The sequence below is a fragment of the Hevea brasiliensis genome, chromosome 1 (assembly GCF_030052815.1).
Source record: "Hevea brasiliensis isolate MT/VB/25A 57/8 chromosome 1, ASM3005281v1, whole genome shotgun sequence".
Lineage (NCBI taxonomy): Eukaryota > Viridiplantae > Streptophyta > Magnoliopsida > Malpighiales > Euphorbiaceae > Hevea > Hevea brasiliensis.
In genome coordinates this window covers 118,954,995-118,974,616 of record NC_079493.1, presented here as the reverse complement: position 1 = coordinate 118,974,616, position 19,622 = coordinate 118,954,995, and the positions used below count along the sequence as shown (strand labels likewise).

Below are 19,622 nucleotides of genomic sequence, written 5' to 3'. Positions count from 1 at the left end.
ATGCATAAAATGCATCTAGCTACTACTTGCCGTTGAATCCTCCTTTTTTGGTCTCTTCTCCACCAATAAGTATGTAGTTTTATTTATAAAATACTCGACAGGTTAGTATATTAACTTGAAAATCTTTAATTTCTGATCATAATAATTTTTATAAAATTAAATTGAAATATAGTAAATTTTATGAAAAAAAATTAAAATTTAATAACTTTTATGAAATTTTTCATAAGTTGAGTGATTGGGTGATTTAACTACTCTTATATATTCTGCTAAGAAATAAAAGTTGATTTAGCTTAAAGCACGTTGCTAAAACATGAATAGATCTTGCTACTTCTTTAATTTTTGTTTAGTCTCCTAATGGCCAAAAGGGAATATTTAAACTAATAGAGCTGTTAATTTTACCTTACTATGAACTCAATGGAAAACTCACATCCCACAAATGGTAGCAAAATGGGATTGAATTAATTTAACCAACAATATTAATTAAGATTTAACTAATATAATAATTCAATGATAATACATTACTTTTAAAAGGACTGTGAGCAGTTGTATACATATCAGCATTATTTCTCAATTTTCACGTCAAGAAACCCTAAAAGAATATATCAATGGCCAAAGTAATCTGTTCAAAATTTCTAAAAAATCCCAGTCTTTGGCTGGAATTTTTTTCTTTATCTCTTTTTCCTACTTTAGATTTTGTTTGATTGATTCCCGTTTATCAAGATTTGCAAGGTGAAGAAAACGAAAAAGTTACATGACTTGGCCCTCCATTTATTCCCTTTTTCTCTGATCTAACCATGTATATAAGTACCCCTCGTATCTAACACATTCGCTCACCACCATTTTCTTGATTTTTCTATTCTTGGCTTCATCACCTTCAACTCTTTCTGAATCCCTTTCAGTCTTTCTACTTCAAAGGTTTGCATCCCTCTACATTCCCACATTAAGTTTGATGTGATTTTCATATTTGATACATATTTTGTAGTTACTAGTTACCTGCTAATGATTATGTGTATGTGCAGAGAGTATGAGTAGGCCAGGAGACTGGAACTGCAGGTCATGCCAGCACCTGAACTTTCAGAGACGTGAGTCGTGCCAGCGCTGTGGGGACTCAAGGTCTGGAGGTGACCTTGGAGGTTTTGGTGGGAGATCTTCAGGTGGGTCATCATTTGGATTCACGGGGTCAGATGTTCGTCCCGGGGATTGGTACTGCACTGCCGGCAACTGTGGAGCCCACAACTTTGCAAGCCGCTCAAGTTGCTTCAAATGTGGTGTGTACAAAGATGATTCTGGTGGTGGCTTCGACTCTGACATTCCTCGCTCTAGAGGCATTGGCAGTGGCAGCAATCGTTCTGGTTGGAAATCTGGCGATTGGATCTGCACCAGGTATCTAAATTTTTTCTTCTGCGAATCAATTACCACCAACCTATGCCTGCTAGTGCAATTGCAATTGCCAGCTTTAATGCAACAGTAACTTTTCCTTTTGGCTGTATAGCCACTTTCCTTCATAAAAGATACTATATAGAAAAAATTTACAGTCCGGACACAAATATGTGATCCCATTATGCATATTTTCTTTGGGTCCATAACAGACCGAATTTAGTCAAGAATTTCCCATCTACAATAAGTGCTAAAAGCTCTACCAAGTATCGAACTCTAGTTTTGACTACTTTTGCATGTGAGAGACACTTTCAGAATCTCTTTCTTGGAGTGTTTGTGCAGTAAAATTTATAATAACCCTCTGCTGCACAATTCATGTGGACAGGTGGGGATGCAATGAACACAACTTTGCAAGCAGAATGGAGTGTTTCAAATGCAATGCCCCTAGAGATCTTAGCAACAGAACTTCATACTAGACATGTTTCCTCCTTTAATGGGTATGGATTATATTTATCACTCAACTTAATTAGGATCCTTATATACTAGACTTACCATAATTTAAATTTCTTTAATTACTTGCAGGTGTTGCAGCAAGCGAGACAAGACAATATTAATTAAAGAATATTTTGTTTTGGGTGTTAGGGTTCTTGAGATGTAAACATGGTTTAAAACCCATGTTGATATGCCTTTAAGCTATATATATGACCCCTTTGGCATTTTGTGAGGCTTCCCAAAAGAAGTATATCAATGTACTTGTGGTGCTTTTGATCTACTATATCCTTTTGTAGCCATGTGGGGAAGAAATCTACTACCCAATTTCCCTTTTGTTTTTAAAGACTTTATTTATTGTATTGTGCATGGTTTTCTCAAAAGAAGATGATTCTCCTCTTCTTTTCATTGTTTGAAATGATTGTTATCAACTTCATATATAAAGATCTCTCCCTCCCTCTCCTCCACAAGTGTGTTTACTTTTTTGTAATGAAATTAATTAGTACTCAGAATATCAAATTTAATAATTTAATTTATGTAATGAGACAGACCTTTAATTTGATTAAGGATTGAATAGCAAAAACAAAAAAATTAGAGGATTGATCATGGACTTCACCAAATAAAAGAAAAAGTAGTTGTTTTGGTAGTGGAATTCTAGAAAATCTTACAACTGATAAATCTAATAAGATATTTCATTAAAGCATTTTTAGAAAATTTTTACCTAGATCAGATTTATTATAAACTCAAAATATAAATATGTAAAATACAAAATTCATATATTTAATAGTAATCTTGAATCTGGTAAATCTAATAAGATATTTTATTAAAACATTTTAAATCAAGAAATTCTTATTTAGATTGTGTCCATTATGAATTTAAAGCACAAACAATCATACATTTAATAGGTAAATCTCGCTATATATCTTATATTTTAGGTTCATGATGAATCAATCTAAGTAAAAGAATTCATTTCAAAGATTATTAAGAACGGAATACTATTCATATAACTTTAGGTTATAACTTTCAATAATAAAATTCTTGTAAAAATTCAAAAAAAAAAATATTTATATCAAAATATAAAGAATTTCTAAATTTTAATTTCTTGCTTCATGCATGCTAATTAATTGCTAAATTATTAATTGAATGGCATAAATATATAAAGAAAACATTGGATTCCCTCCATTGACCTATTGTGCATCTCCAAAAGCAGCTAGGCAATCATGGATGTCTCCTCTAGGAATAATAAGGTAATATATTAGGCTTTAAGCAATAGATTCTTGTCTTCCTTTTAAGCTAGCTTTTATGTATATTTAATATTTTGTTGGGTTTGATGGTGGTAGTCAAGTACATCCATTTCTCTCTATTTAATTAGCCCTTTCCATGCATGACCTTTCAGTCAGGGCCCAATGCGTTGTGGTAGTAGCATGCAGTGAAGACTTAGTGCTTCTTTTAGTACATTATCCAATGAAAAGCACATATAACATTACTTATTATTCCCTTTGAGAATTGCCCTTGTTGTAAAGAAAGGCAAATCTTTCCACTTAAAGTTCATTTTTTTTAAAAAAATAACCTTTAGCCTTGGTGGGTGTTTTTGGCTTGCCATATTCAATTTTCTACCAGTCTCTTAACACAATAAATCAAGAATTAAGTTTAAATTCATTAAATTAACACATAAATCAGAAATTCAAATCCTAAATACCCTTTTCTTTATAAAAATTTTCTATATATATATATATATATATATATATATATATATATATATATATCTTATACAATGTGAAAAATGTAGCAAACGGACAAATTAGAAAATTTATTTTTTCAGATGAATTTCGATCTTTTTTTTTTATAATATCACAAGTTAAGTTTTGAATTAATACTAATTAAATTTTTTATTAAAATTTAATAAAATATTTAATTCTATTATATTATACGATACCCAACACCTAACGTGAGATGTGAATCATTCAAGGCATATTAGTATAGTTCGAATCTGAATTTGAAACCAAACTTCTCCTCAAAATGATACATGGAGCCATTGAAGTGAGATCCAATGTAAATTTAACTTTTTATTTACTCGTGAAATCTAAGCAGTCTGAGGAGACCACAACAGCTCCTCTCTTTTCCAGAATCTATACCAAACGTAACTTTAGTTTATCATTTTTACTCTGTCAAAGATTTTTTCTTCTTTTTTTTTTTTTTTGTCGATAGGTACATGAGGGAGGAGAGATCGAACTGCAGACGTGGCCCTCAGGTACATCGTGCCCTTGCCACTGGACCAAAGCCAGGCAGGCTTCTGTCAAATATTGCAGTATCCTTTGAATTTATATATATATATAGTGAAGGATATAAGGAGTTCATAATTGGGGCTTACAACCCACATCAAGAAAAGGCTCTCAGGCCTAAATCTAAAAAAGTTCGTAGGCCCTAATACAAGAAACCTAGCTAACCAGAATCACCCTAGAACCTAAGCCCATGGCCATCAGAAACCCTAGCTGAAGTGCGCAAGCCACCCAAACGCAAAACCCGGCAAAACACACAGTTGTTACGCTGTCAACTATCCTTCACTAGGGGGAGATAAAACCATACTGAAGGTCGAAGTGGAGGTTGTACATGGCAGTCACACCAAAATCATATGCCTTAAGCCACAAAAACACCTGTGGTTTGAACAGATTCACTAGTACTAAGCACAAAGCCAAGGGAGAACCCACAAAGGGGAGAAACCATGAAGCATCTTGTTGGTAACAGTGGGCAAAGATCAGTGACAGACGTAAATGTAATATAATTTTATTATTTTTGCATTTCATTGCCGATAGAAAAGTTCACTAAATTGCCAATTGCTATTAATTTTCTTTTATTTAACTTTGGTTAAAAACTTTTACAATTTAAAAATAATTTAAACATTATTAAATTAAAACATATTCGTAATTTTTTTAAATTATATATGTAGAGTAAGAGAGTCTTTTGGATCCTATATATATAATTATCACTGGATATAAAAATTCTCATATATTATTTTATATGGGTGTTTTGTAATTATATGCTTATTTTTTTAAATTGTAAAAATTTGAAAATAATAATAATAATTATTATTATTATTTTTACATTATAAACACTTTAAAGTTTAAAATTTTACACTTTCATACTCATTAACTAATATCAATAAATTTATAAATTTTAATTTCTTAATATCAGTAAAGTTTAAAATCGTAAAATTTTAAGCAATAAGAAATTAAATATTAAAAAATAATGTCAATAAAATTGTGCATGAAGTCAATTTAAAAAAAAAAATTGAAAATAGGATTTTAAAGAAATAGAAATACAAAAATGGGGAGCCAAGCCAATCCGATACACCACACCAGCTGTCAGTTCTAGCGTTGGGTGGCTCCCTCTCTCCTGTGTCTTCCGGCGTTTACGAGTTTCTCTCTGTTTCTGTGTATCTGTCTGCTCTTTCCTGCTCTTTTATGGGCTAAATTGCACAATTCTAATGTTTGAGGTTACCCTATAGCCCCATACTAACTTATCCTCGCGAGTCTATATGCCTCGTGGATATTTAAGATTGGATTTCAACTGGGTTTTCTTTGTTCCGGACTCTTCAATACTTGTCTAGATTCTCAGGTTCCCAACGCTTCAGAGGTTTCTATGGCTTACTGTGAGTTTCTCTCTCCCATTTGCATTAGATGATACGATATGCCATTGATATTTGATTTTAATTTGTGTTGTGAATATGGTATTTGATTGAATTTGTTAATCTTGCATTTTAATACAACATGCTTATCGGTTTCAACGATTTCTGCATTTTCTGTTTTGAATTTGATTGTAGGTAGTTGGTTGGAATTTGGAAACATAGGTTGCTAATTGCATTTTTTTCCCCTCCTTCCTTTTTGATACAATCACTGGGAAACCTCAAATTTTGATAAAAAAAAAGAGAGGAGGGATTCTGCTTGAATAGTTCTATGAAAAGTGCATGTTTTCATATGTAATTTGATGTAGAATTGGATCATTCAGCACTTGACTGAGGAATTAAGATACTTTAGTTTATAAAGTAATCTAGTTTATGAATATGATTGTTTGGCCATGTTTGGCTTGCCTTTGTCATGATCGACTTTTAGCTATAATGGCAAACCCTGTAATGCACTACCCATATTCATCACCTAAACTTAGAAAATTGCCCAAATATCATCATCGTAATTTTCATCTTAGCTCAATGCAATTCAGCATGAAATGAATTATGTGGTGGTTCAATGTTAACTGCAGCTTCCTTCAGAGTCTGCTATTTCAGACACTAATTTATTTTGACAATTTAATTCTTTCCACAGCTATTAATTATTTCAAGTAGTCGACCAAGCTACATTAACCATCCAGCATCTTCTTGCACTGTTTCCCATGTTTAATTTATTTAAAGAATGCCACTGCTTATTGTCTTCACTGGTGGGGAGATGTGGTATTCATTGGAAGGTGGTGGATTATTCAGATACTGCATTAGGAATGGGCCTACATGCTTTGAGAGTGCTTGTACTTTTTTGGAGCCAAGTGTTAGGTGGTATTAGCTGGTATATAAGAAATATGTTTGAGAATGATGCAGAATAAATGATGGATTTGCATCATTATCAGGATAGGTAGAATAAAAGTAGAAAAAGAAAAACTGAAAATTTTTTAAGATTGTTTCAAGGGCGCAATTTACACCTAGGATTAAAATGCTGGGTGCCAAGAGGATGTGGAATGGAATAGTGTAAAGGCTTAATAACCTGAGGATATGTACAAAAGGGTTTTTGAATAGAGTGTTCTTGGGATATTGGTTGGTTTGAATTAAGTTTTGGAAGTGGCTTGCATATATGAGTAAATTTGAGTGCCAAGGGAAAGGGGAAAAAGAAGTTCAGACCAGAAGTTTGACTAAATTCTCTCTATGCTAAAATTATCTTTGTCCATAGTAGTTTCTCATCTATTGTCTTCCAGCTGGACGCTCTTGTGTTTGAATGTCTTGTAGACCATTAACTTGTTGTATGTATAGCTTTTGGCTTATAACTTAATAGAAATTGTTAGGTACATATATTCTTATTTCTAGTACAAAGTTGAAGTAAATTCTATATAAGTGACACATAGGTTTTTCTATGGCTTCATGTTTAAGTGGCACGTAGGTTTTTCTCTGGCTTCATGTTTGTGTGTTTGTGTTGCCTCTGTGTTTCTTGCTTTCTAACCAAGCTTCAACTGAAGGAAAATGCATTGCCTATGATGGATCATAGCTATTTGCATTGAAGCCAGGGAAATGCAGTGCTTTCAGACAAACATTGGAGAATATTTTTAAGTTAGACAGTTGCATAATTTCTGGATGAGTAAGAAAAATTAAATGAATGTAATACTATAGTAGAGTTTAGATTTAGATGAGAAGATGTTTTGTTATCTTGTTATTAATAAATTGTATTTCTCTTTTCTATCCACAAGGAGTTGAAATAATATTTAGTAATCCCCCTGTCCCACACACATCATGAAAGATTTTCACATGCATTAGTTATTTTGCTTTTTGTTTTTTACAGGCAGCTTGGGAGCTTCAAATCTTAAACTTTCAAAGTTGGATTTTGGCAGAGCAAGAGTTGGGAGTCTAAGGCAACGGAATGACATAAAGACATGGATAGATAGGAGACAACTACAATATGCAGGTCTTACTGTTTTATACGAAACAATATTGGAAACAGAGTGTAAGTGCTTTCATTGATACCTATGGTAATTGTACACTCTTCCATGGCGTTGTTTCAAAGTTTTGGTGGACAAAAATAATATTCGTAATCATATCTTTCCATATTATGGAGTCGTTGGATGTGATACTTTATTATTTGAATAGTTATTTGAATAGGAGTGTAGTAATATGAAGTACAATTTTCTCTTCAATGACAAACAAGTAAAGCGCGCTTATCACCTCTAAATGGCCAACTCAAATATTTTGTTAATACAATTAAATTCTTAAAACTAAGATAATTACTATTTTTTTTTTATACATAAGTGATATATCTTAAATTTTCTTATATAAAATTATAATAATATTAAATTTTGTACTTCAAATTTATATTCTGTTTTTATTTAATAATTTTTTTTATTTTCTAAAAAAATTAGGTGACAATCATTGAAAACTGGATGGCTGGTAATGTATAAATAAATGGATCCAATTGCAAAATAATTGCATTTGCATTTCATATAATAGGCCCACAATAATTGCACAATAGGTCAATTTTATGTATCTTATTACATCCCCATCTTGGCCTCTACCATTTTGGCTAGTATTTAGATTTGGTTGGAATGATCACCCTCACCATTCATTAGTGGTTTAGCTATTTATTTTACCATGATTTATTAGTTATTATACATAATACACTTTCACTTGTATCTATTTGAGAATTATTAATAAAAGATATACTTATAAGCAATCAATCTATTTGGTTTCAAATTGAACTAAAAAAAAAAAAAAAAAAAAGTATTCACCAAAATCATAATGGGGTCGGAGAGAAAACCCATGGGCCATGACAGTCCATTAGGAACTAAGGTGAGTGGCGGAAACGCATGCATGGCATTCATTGTCATCGAGGTAAGCGAGGCGATGTTTAATGTGCGAGTGTGACTATCAACTAGACTCGGATCTGAAGTCGAAACATGCAAATGAGGTCGAAAGTACTCGAAGAGAAATGTCGTCTTGAATGAGGGAGAGACAAAGAAAAGGAAAGGAAAAGGCCTGGTGAGTTGTTTAGGGGCGGGACTTAGGAGTTGGAGGATGTTCTCTTCGTCTCTAAAGTGACACTGAGGAGTAATTTTACAGCACATCGGTGATTCCACGTTGGCAGAATATGTGGAATAGCAATTCATTAGAAATTAAACATATAGATAAATACAGTTACAAAAAAAAAAAACTGTCTAGTAGTGTTTTTATTTTGGATTACACTTTCATATTTATAGTGCCCACTTTTTATCTATGTGTGTGAACTTTTATTAAATTGTCATTTTATATAGAATTATCTACGTAAAATTATCTACGTAAAATTATCGCATTTTATAATTTGCGATGAGGAAGAAAAAAAAAAAAAAAGAATTTTTACCTCAACGTGTACCGATGTTGTATTAAATGAATTTTATTATTACTTCTTAAATGGAACGTGCAATTAGGTGGATTTTTCATTTTTATATTGCAGTTAGGTTTTATGAAACATTTTAGGGTAAATTTTACTCATGATATATGAGCTCTAGGATTAGTAACACTATGATACATGAATTTTAAAATTTTACTGAAAATCGTATAAACTATCATAAATGTCACTTTAAATCTTAAATAGCCTTCAACAACCGATTTAAGGTTTAAAAGATGTTATGACATGTCAAGATAAGATTAAAAATTATCTCTTTCTCTTTTCTCTCTCCTTTAATGTGTCTCATTTTCTTATCTTTATTTATCTTGAATGCTTTGCCCCTCTTATTTCTCTTTCTTCGTATTAGAAGGTGAAATCGTTTTTTTTTTTTTTCTTCCTCTTTTCTTCAGATTTGTTGGTGAAGAATATTCTTATGCTTTCCTTTTTTATTTCTTTATTCTTCCCATATTGATGTCTCAATTTAATGGGAGAAGGGTATTACTCAATGGCATTCTTCTCTGCCAATGTGAAGAAGAGGCGAAATTAATAATATCATGGACCAATGCATACCCTGGAAGGAGGTTCTATAGTTGCATGAACTATGAGTAAGTGGAAATGAAATTTTCATCTGAATCTTGATTTGGGTAAATTTTTTCTATGGCTACATGGTATAGATAATCATGATTTTAGTCCATTTTTTTAATGTGGGTTTTAAGGAATTTGATAGCGATTTGTGAGGTAACAACAGATTTGTGAGGAAAACAGCGACCAAACTCACAATCTTTCGAGGGAACAACAAGTGAACTAACAAATCAACGAACCAATGAGCAAACTAACGAATCGAGGGAACAACAAGTGAGAGACAAAGAGAGAAAGAGAAAATAAAGATAAGAAAAATAGCATTCAAGCAAACAATGATGAAAGAAGGTGCGTTCTAGGTTTTAGGTGAAATCCTTGGTCGGCGATGAAAAATGGACATGGAAATAAATAATCGAGAGATCTCAAGTGATAATTTACAATGAAGAATGAGGATGATGATGAAGAAATTGAAAGGACAAAACCTGTTGCATCAAAGAGGGAGAAAATGTGAGATGAGAGAGTTGAGTAATATAAGTTGGAGGAGAGAAAAAAAGGAAAAAAATGATTTTTAATCTTAATTAAACATGCCACATCATATTTTTATCTTCAAATTGGTTGTTGTAGGTTTTATGAGGTCTAAAATGACATTTATTGTAATTTATGAGGTTTTAAACAAAATTTTAAAATTCATGTACTATGATGTTACCAACCCTAAAAGTCATGTACTATTAGTGAAATTTACCCAAACATCATATGCTATATTAAATTTAATTTTTTGTTTATTTAAAAATAAATCATTATTGTTAGTTAAAATATTACAAAGGAAAAACAGAATTTCTTTAATACCTTTAATTTGGATTGCTATCTTATATATGCAATTAAGTGGCTCAATACTTTAAAATGAGATATCAACAAATATGTTTGAATGGCCATTTAAAATAAATAAATATTTTTTTTTTCTAATGCTTATTATTATATGCTTGCTTAATTCGATTGTTTGTTTTATTGGTGCCATATTAGACAATAAAATGAATTACTATTGCACCTAAAAATAATAGTTTACTATTATCATTTAATTTAAAAAAAAAAACATATAAACGCTTTTCAATTATATCAATAAAAAAATAAATAATATTTTTTTATTTGTAGTGCTAGTAATGCAAAATATTTTTTCTTTCAAAAAATAATTATATTATTTCTTTCCTAATAATTGATAAACTAAAGATATCATTTTTTTTTAAATGAGAAATTTTATGAAATATAGATACACACAAGAAGAGAATAGAATGATTAGAATATAAAAATACCCTTTATGATTTATATTATTTATAAAAATATTAGTGAAAATATATTTATATCGATAAATACATGAATTTATTACTATTAATATAATTTTGTGATAATGTATTTATTGCTAATTCATATAAATCCGTCATTAATATCTTTTAACGATAATAAATTCATTGCTAATACTTTTAACACCGGGTAGTTTATCATTCGGATTCATCATTATATGTTTAGTGACATTTTATTCATCATTAAATCTGTGAAGAATTTTAATTTTTGAACGGTATTATAATTAATACAAATTAAAATCTACTTATAAAAAAAATTTATTATAATTTTTAATTTTGTGATTCTATAATCTTAATCCTATAAGTATTATTAAAAAATTTTAATTTAATTGATTAAATTAATTTACTATTTAAAATTGATTTCCTATTTAAATTCAAATTCATTCTATTAAAAATTTTTAAATTTATTAAAAATTAAATTAATGGATATAAATAATAACTAATATTAACTATAATACTACAATTTCTAAGTCACAGTGGAAATAGAAGCCATTTTTATGCAAGCATATATAATTTTATTTTTTTTTTGTTCTACTCACTATAATTATATCATAATTGGATAAACGATAAACATATATTTTTTTTTAAAAAAAAATTATGGCTAAATTGTTAAAAAAGTAAAACTTTTATAAGTTTTTCCAATTTTAGTAAATCATCTAATTATTTGAATAATTTGTTAGCTTAATTTTTTTAATTAAATTTATTTTTAAAATTGAGTTATAAATAAATTAATAAAATTAAAAATTTTAATTAAAATTGATAATTAACATAAAAAATCAACTACAAAATGGAAATGTTAATGGACCAAAGACAAAGGCCGAAATTGAGTTAAAACTAAGGCCCATCTAGATGAAAAGAAACTAAATGTCTAAGCCCACATATCTCCAATTCGTCAGGTGAAAGCGCACTAGTATAAATCCAATTTTCTTTGCTTTCGCTTCTGTTAATTTTTATTTCTTTCTTTCTGGCTTAAACCAATAACTGGAAATATATAACTCATTTAATAGATCTAAATTCGAGTTTTCGTCCTCTAAATTTCCTACTAAAATAAAATCCCCACATTAAATAGGTAGACAAAGTGTGAACCCTTATCCTTCTCCATGCATGCTTCCTAATGGCAACAGCCTTCTTGATGATCATCTATCATTTTGGCAGTGGAGTTGAAATTGTCCGGTGACCGTACGATGGTGGCTTGTGCAGGACATTGGATCGGATGACTCTATTTTACGACGACCCAATAGAGGACAAAAAAAAAGGTGGCAGAGAAGCTTGCAAGGAACAATAGAGAGAGCAAGAAAGAACAACATAGAAGCTTGTTACGTATGGGACTCATGTTTACAATAAAAATCTTTTTGGTTAAATTATTTTTATTTTAGTTGATCTCACAATCTTACAGTACAATGTTTTTTAATATTAAAAAATTATCACATCAATATAAATGAATGATATCAGCTCAAAAATCTTATTTTTACTAACAGTCATAAAATACATTTTCATTACCAAAAAAAATCACAACAGCAAAGTAAAAAAGTGTTGTTCTGCTCAGTGACTGTAAAGAAGCCTTACATTTATAAATTTTTGAGACTCATTCATATATGTATTCACAGTTAGATCATCATTTCATGTCATATAATTTCTCCTTCAATTATGAGCCGCTTGATAGTCAAACGCGAAAATTTAAAAGAAACAGATATTTTTATAATAATGCAATCGATTTTTTTTTTCCAAAGACGCAATGAGATTGGAGACCACATATTTATATGAAAGAAAACAGATATTTTTATAATAATGCAATCGATTTTTTTTTTCCAAAGACGCAATGAGATTGGAGACCACATATTTATATGAAAGAAAACAGATATTTTTATAATAATGCAATCGATTTTTTTTTTCCAAAGACGCAATGAGATTGGAGACCACATATTTATATGAAATTTATTTATAAATTTAATTTGAGAAATCTACTTTATCACATCCATGCCAGAATTTACTGGAGCAGCAATAGTTCTATCATGAGTGAGGCTACAAAGCTGCATGTCGCTCTGTTTCCATGGCTAGCGTTTGTCATATAATCCCATTTTTTGAGCTCGCCAAGCGCATAGCCCAAAGGGGTCATAAAATCTTCTTTATCTCCACACCTAGAAACATCCAGCGTTTACCAAAAATTCCTCCAAATTTAGCACCGCTTATCAATTTAGTGAGCCTCCCTTTACCCACAGTTGAACATCTCCCAAAGAATGCAGAGGCTACCATTGATATACCTTTCCAGAAAACTCCATACCTCAAGATTGCCTTTGACGGCTTCCAAGGCCCTCTGCTTCAGTTTTTACAAACTTCTACTCCAGATTGGATCATCTACGACTTTGCTCCGTACTGGTTACCTCCCATTTTGGCCAATCTTGGGATCTCCGGTGCCTACTTCAGTATTTTCGGTGCATGGACTATATCTTTCTTTGGATCATCATCGTCAGCCATGATTAACGGTGAGGATTCACGGACTCGACCAGAAGATTTCACTGTGCCTCCTGAGTGGATCCCTTTTCCTTCCAAGGTCGCATTTCGGCTCCATGAGGCAAAGCGAGCTATCGGTGATCACATTGCGTTAAATGATTCGGGTTTCTCCGATTTGTTTCGCGCAGGTTCAGTAATGGAAGGCTGTGATATTATAGCTATACGGAACTGCAATGAGCTAGAAAGTAACTTTACGAGGCTTGTTGGGGAGCTTCACTGCAGGCCTGTGCTTCCAATAGGTTTACTGCCACCTGCAGATTTTGATGGCAGCAGTGACCAAGGTGATATGTGGCTTACAATCAAAGAGTGGCTAGACAAGCAAAACAAAGGTTCCGTGGTTTATATTGCGTTTGGAAGCGAGTCGGAACTGAGTCAACCCGAATTACACGAATTGGCACTTGGGTTGGAGTTATCAGGGTTGCCATTCTTTTGGGCTCTAAGGAAGAGAGATAACTCGGTCAAGTTACCAGATGAGTTTGAGGAGCAAGTCAAGGGACGTGGAATGGTGTGGACGAGTTGGGTACCTCAACTCAAAATTATGGGTCATGAATCGGTGGGAGGCTTTTTGACTCACTGTGGTTATGCTTCAATTATAGAGGCCCTTTACTTTGAACTTCCTTTGATTATGTTGCCAATCTCTATAGACCAAGGGTTAACTGCAAGATTTTTTGGAGAGAAGATGGTGGGTATAGAGATAACAAAAGATGAGGAAGATGGGTCTTTTAGGAGGGAATGGGTGGCTGAATCGCTGAGGTTGGTTATGGTTGGAAAGGAAGGAAAAGTCTATAGAGACAGTGCAAAGGAGATGAAGAAATTAATTGCAGATAAAGATGTTCACGAAAGATACATAGACCATTTTGTTGAGTTTATGCAAAATTACCGAGTTGCTTGAAGGCGTCAACTCAACCATATATATTATTTACAAGCGTATGCACCATTAGATTGTTGGTAGGGCGGGCAGATTTCTGGTTACTTAATGTTCCTAGTACTGTTGCTACTGTTGTTTCTGCTGATCTTGTATTTTCTGAAATGTTGTCCCTCGCTAATTGTCCTCTGCTAGACTATGATTCATGAAAATAAGAATGACAAAGATTTATTGGTATAATTTACAGTTTATACTAAACTAAGTCGATTTTAGATTTTTTTTTTTTTTGAAAAAGAATAAAATAAAATGGGGTTTCCCTTCCAATCACAGTAAATGGTTGGTACTTGCAACTCGTTCTAAGGAGGTATGCAACCACATGGGTGCTAAAAAGAATATCGAACTTGGTCGTTTACCATGGAAAAGGCTTGGGATTTGTTTTAATAGGGTATTCCAGAGTTGGCCAAAGTAATGGCAAAGAAAGTTTGCCACTTTTGCTCATCACAGTTAATCGAGCCATGGCATGCAAAGTGGTACTCCAACAATGGGATCATGCCTTTATAGTACCGGAAGAATTCAGCCACCAAATTTTCTAGTATTGAAGATATCTTACACACATTGAAGTTCAGATATGACTGTTTACCGAATGACAAAGTTAGATCTTGTCTTCTTTGTCACGACCCAACCTATGGGCCGGACCGGCACTAGGACCTGGGCCAGCCTAAAGCCCCCGAGGCCCGTAGTAAGCCTAACTGTTCATTAACCCAACTCTAAGGCCCATTTGGGCCCAGTATCAAGAAAACAAACGGACAGAGTCCGGCCATAAAATGGACTTTCCAACGGGGAGTTTTCGACTCACCCGACCTGTAAACACAATAAATACTCAATTGGGGAGCTCAGCTCACCCTCCACATACTCATATCCTCATAATAATAAATGGGAGCTCAGCTCCCTCATCCAATCCATCAAACATGCATATCATTATACGTTTACAGGTCCAACATGATAATAATATTACAGACCATAATCAATAAATACTTCTAACACATGCGGAAATTCTAGGAGTAAATAAAATTACACAAATATTGATAAACAACTCATAAGTAGAAAAGCGAGTTAACCCAAAGATAAAATATCCTCCTGTGGCTCAGAAAATTTTTGAACAGGAGTGAGCGTTCGACTGTAGAGTAAAATATCAATTTTAACCATAATCTCTATAACTATCTAGAACTAATGCACCTGTAGAGTGAAATGCAACATCAACATCATTTTCACATCATAACATCAAAAGGTAATTTGGAGCACTCACGCACTCGTAGCATCAATCATAACATATGGGAGCCGATCCCTATACTGACTCTCTTAAATCCAACCCGTGCCAAGAACTCACTCGGACTTCCACTTAATAACCAAATTGAGGGTCCCAAATAAGAACTCAAGCCGTGACTACCCCTCAAGGATCGGGTCCCGTGAAGAACTCAAGCCGTGACTACCCGCCCTATCCATAGTCCACACCACATCACACGCACGCCAACGCACGCACACCGCTTCCAAATTACCACAACAACATCATGGCACTTTAACAGCTTATCAATGCATCATAAATCGTGCCTAGAGTTTAACTACATAAATATATGCATATAAGTGATGCATGGGCATGTTGAACATATAATAATATCGAAATTACAATTAAAATTAATATTTTACTCACAAACTTGACTGGCAATCACCGTATGGTGGGCGGAGGAAGAAGGTCGTCCGCTCACGACAATTATATTACAATTATTTAATACAAATGACTCAATACAAATCAAGAAAAGACTCAATACGCCCTAAGTCGTGCCGAAAATCCATGAGTCTCCCTTATACCTAGGACCTACCCAACTGCAAAGGGCTCAAAACACACTTCTATATCCACAATCCATATATCCACAACTCAATCACATCACACAGCCCCTCCCGCCCATCAAATCAATCATTCATCACAATATGTAAAATTTCAATTTAGTCCTTATAATTGATCATTTTTGCAAAATCGCTCAAATAAGCTCTAAAAATTATAAAAATCGCCTCATTCCTTAGAAATATTACTAAGCTATTGCAAAAAGAATCGTAATTTTCTAAGCTACCACGAATATTTTATGGATTTATAATCCTATTAAAGCACTAAAAAAATTACGAAAAAGCAAGGTTCGGGTTTAACTATGCCGATTCCGACTTAGGGAACGCGCCGATGCCCGACAATGGTGGGGTAGCCAAAACCTCGATCCAATTCGGAAACTTTTCCAGAGTCGGGTCTGTTCGCCGGAATTCACGCATCCGACAATTGTCGAATTTCCGCGAATTGAGGATACCTACACGAAGCCCAATAATAATATATAAAAATCGTGGGTGTTACATTCTTCCCCTTACGTAAAAATTCGTCCTCGAATTTTACACAAGGCGTAATAAATCACATGATTATACATTGAACAGATAAGAGTACTTGCTACGCATGTCCCGTTCTAACTCCCAGGTGCACTCTTCCACTGACTGACTCCTCCACAAAACCTTCACCATAGGGATCTGTTTTGATCTTAGTTGTCTCACTTGGTAGTCCACTATGGCTACAGGTTGCTCCTCAAATGTCAAGTTCTCTTTTAGCTCTATTACATCTGGTTATAGTACATGAGAAGGATCTGGAATGTATTTTCTTAGCATGGAGATGTGAAACACGGGATGAACGTGAGAAAGGTTGGGTGGTAGCTCCAACCGGTAGGCAACTGCTCCAACTCTATCCGTAACCTCAAAAGGTCCAATATACTGAGGTGCCAACTTGCCCTTTTTCCAAATCTCATGACTCTTCATTGGAGAAACCTTCAGAATACATAGTCGCCATCGCAAACTCCACATCCCTCCGTCTGGGTCCGTGATAACTCTTCTCGCCATCTTAAAGTCAAGCTGCTGCTCGATTAAAGGAAATACCTCTGAAGTGTACTGCACTAGGTCTACATCATGCACCTTCGCTTCCCCCATTTCCGTCCAACACAGAGGAGACCTACACTTTCTTCCATATAGTGCCTCATAGGGTGGCATCCCTATGCTGGAGTGATAACTGTTGTAGGCAAACTCTACCAAAGCTAGCTGATCATTCCATTGACCTCCAAAATCCAAAACACTCATGCGAAGCATGTCTTCCAGTGTTTGGATTGTCCTTCGGACTGTCCGTCTGTCTGAGGGTGGAAAGCAGTACTGAAGTTCAACTGTATGCCAAGTGCCTAGTGAAACTTTCTCAAAAACCGAGATGTGAATCAGCCCTCTGCCGATATTATGGAAGTTTAACTCCATGCAATCCGACTATTTCTCGAATGTAGAGCCGCATACTGCGCTACGTAATATGTAGTCTTCACAGCAAGAAGTGAGCTGATTGGTTAGGCGGTCTACAATTACCCATATCGAATCATATCCTCGCGTGGTACGAGGCAAACAGACCACAAAATCCATAGAAATCATTTCCCACTTCCATTCTGGGATAGGGAGCTCTTGCAACTTTCCTGACGGTCTCTGGTGTTCAAACTTCACCTTCTGACAAGTCAAGCACTTGGACACAAAGTTTGCTATGTCTCTCTTCATGCCATTCCACCAATAGCTATCTTTCACATCATGGTACATCTTGGTGGAACCTGGGTGGACATTATGCAGTGTATAGTGTGCCTCTCGCATGATTTCATCTCTCTCGAGATTGTCTACATCCGCACACATATCCTAGAACCTTGCACTAGGTACCATCATTGGCAAATCCAAACTCACTACCTTCACCTTGTACTCTTTCTATGATCTTCATTAATTGTTGGTCTCTGCGTTGGGAAACTCTAACTCTATCTCGCAAGTCCTACCACCTTAAAATGAGCCAACAATACCCCCTCATCTGAAAGATCTAGGATTAAACCTTGATCCATCAACTCATGTATTTCCTGAATCAACGGTCTCTTCTCTGCTGAAATGTGCGCCAAACTGATAGAAGATTTTCTACTCAAAGCATCTGCTAATAAATTGGCCTTACAAGGGTTGTACTTGATGGTGCAAAAATAGTATTACAGAAGCTCCATCAATCTCCTCTGTCTCAAGTTTAAATCCCATCTGTTGGAAGATGTACTTCAAACTCTTATGGTCGGTGTATATCTCGCACACTTCACCATACAGGTAGTGTCTCCAGATTTTTAGTGCAAAGACTACAGCCGCCATTTCCAAATCATGGGTGGGATAGATCTGCTCATGCCTCTTCACCGCTTGAAGCATAAGCCACTACTTTTCCATTCCGCATCAAAACACACCCTAGGCCAACTCGAGGCGCCACAAGACACCTGCAGTGTATCCTTCACAGCTCATATGTAGTGTTAACACAGGGGCAGTGGTTAGACACTCCTTATCCTCATCATTATAACTGACTCTATCGAGCTCTCTTCCTGTCCTTTGCATCTTATCCACTTCCATTTTCCTATTTTTGGTATTGTTGGTATCATTTCAACCTGCTGTACTTATTCCTTAATTTTAGTCCTATCTCATCCTTACACCTTTTCCTTCAAAGATGTCTATCCCATCATCAACTTTAACTTTCTTTTTATTTCTTAGTCTTATCTTGAATACTAGTTTCATTACTTCAAGAATTCTAACCCTATGATTTACTCCTACCAGCACATTCTTCACCTTATGTTACCCATAGAAAATTTTTTTTTTTTTTCTTGTATCCCCTTTTTTCCAACTTAACTATCAGAACATTATCATTCCCTATCAGCCTTAGTAGGAAATTGCTTATCCTGGATGAATATGAGCCCCATAAACTATAAGTTCCATCTGAACTAACACGGCTGTAGGAAATATGTGTCATGCCTTAATTCCAAACAAGATACTTCACGTGTTCATTCTCCTTAATATAATCATATATACTGCCCATAGCTTTCTAAACTTCAACCTCAAATTACCCATCAGCAACAATTTCATCTATTGAATCTCAACCATAAATAGTACTTCCTCCAGCTCATAGTTTAAAAACAATGCAAGCCTTAGTAGCTAACTCAATTTAACTCCTGTCGTTATTGCTTCACTACAAAGTGATTCTGTTGATCACACTAAAAATGTTTGCCTGACATTCATAACGAACCTCTAACTACCTTCTCACTATCTCAAAAGTCTAACCTAAAACCTATGTGTCATTATCTATCATTCTTTTCCTCTCATCATACCTATTTGATCCCTTAGACTGACTTTTATTCAACTTACTGCTTACTAACTTCTCTTTCTCTACCTATTTAGGTAGTCCGCAATACCATCGCACACCTTCTAACATTTACTCATTATTATTGT

The 19,622-nt window shown here is 33.9% G+C and overlaps 2 protein-coding genes and 1 long non-coding RNA gene across 3 annotated transcripts; all 3 read left to right on the top strand.

Annotated features, from left to right (window-relative positions):
* Positions 1-756: 756 nt before the first annotated feature.
* On the top strand, positions 757-2,212 carry LOC110646960 (transcription initiation factor TFIID subunit 15b). Its single transcript, XM_021800584.2, has 4 exons — positions 757-915; positions 1,020-1,383; positions 1,763-1,874; positions 1,960-2,212. The coding sequence occupies exons 2-3, from the start codon at positions 1,025-1,027 to the stop codon at positions 1,851-1,853; spliced, it is 450 nt and encodes a 149-aa protein (XP_021656276.1). The 5' UTR covers positions 757-915; positions 1,020-1,024; the 3' UTR covers positions 1,854-1,874; positions 1,960-2,212.
* Positions 2,213-5,080: 2,868 nt separating this feature from the next.
* LOC110646970 (uncharacterized) lies at positions 5,081-7,662 on the top strand. Its single transcript, XR_002493264.2, has 2 exons — positions 5,081-5,515; positions 7,398-7,662. It is a non-coding gene; the product is annotated as an uncharacterized LOC110646970 (long non-coding RNA).
* Positions 7,663-12,903: 5,241 nt separating this feature from the next.
* Positions 12,904-14,522, top strand: LOC110650447 (putative UDP-rhamnose:rhamnosyltransferase 1). The gene is given in 2 exon segments (XM_021805408.2): positions 12,904-12,967; positions 12,970-14,522. Coding segments are annotated over 2 exon segments (1,389 nt in total). The 5' UTR covers positions 12,904-12,918; the 3' UTR covers positions 14,310-14,522.
* Positions 14,523-19,622: the final 5,100 nt, after the last annotated feature.

What these genes read in the sequence shown, in the direction of transcription:
- LOC110646960 (XM_021800584.2), top strand. Translation starts at nt 1,025, where the DNA reads ATGAGTAGGCCAGGAGACTGGAACTGCAGGTCATGCCAGCACCTGAAC. An exon ending in GGCGATTGGATCTGCACCAG is followed by an intron (nt 1,384 to 1,762) that starts GTATCTAAATTT and finishes TCATGTGGACAG; the next exon opens with GTGGGGATGCAATGAACACA.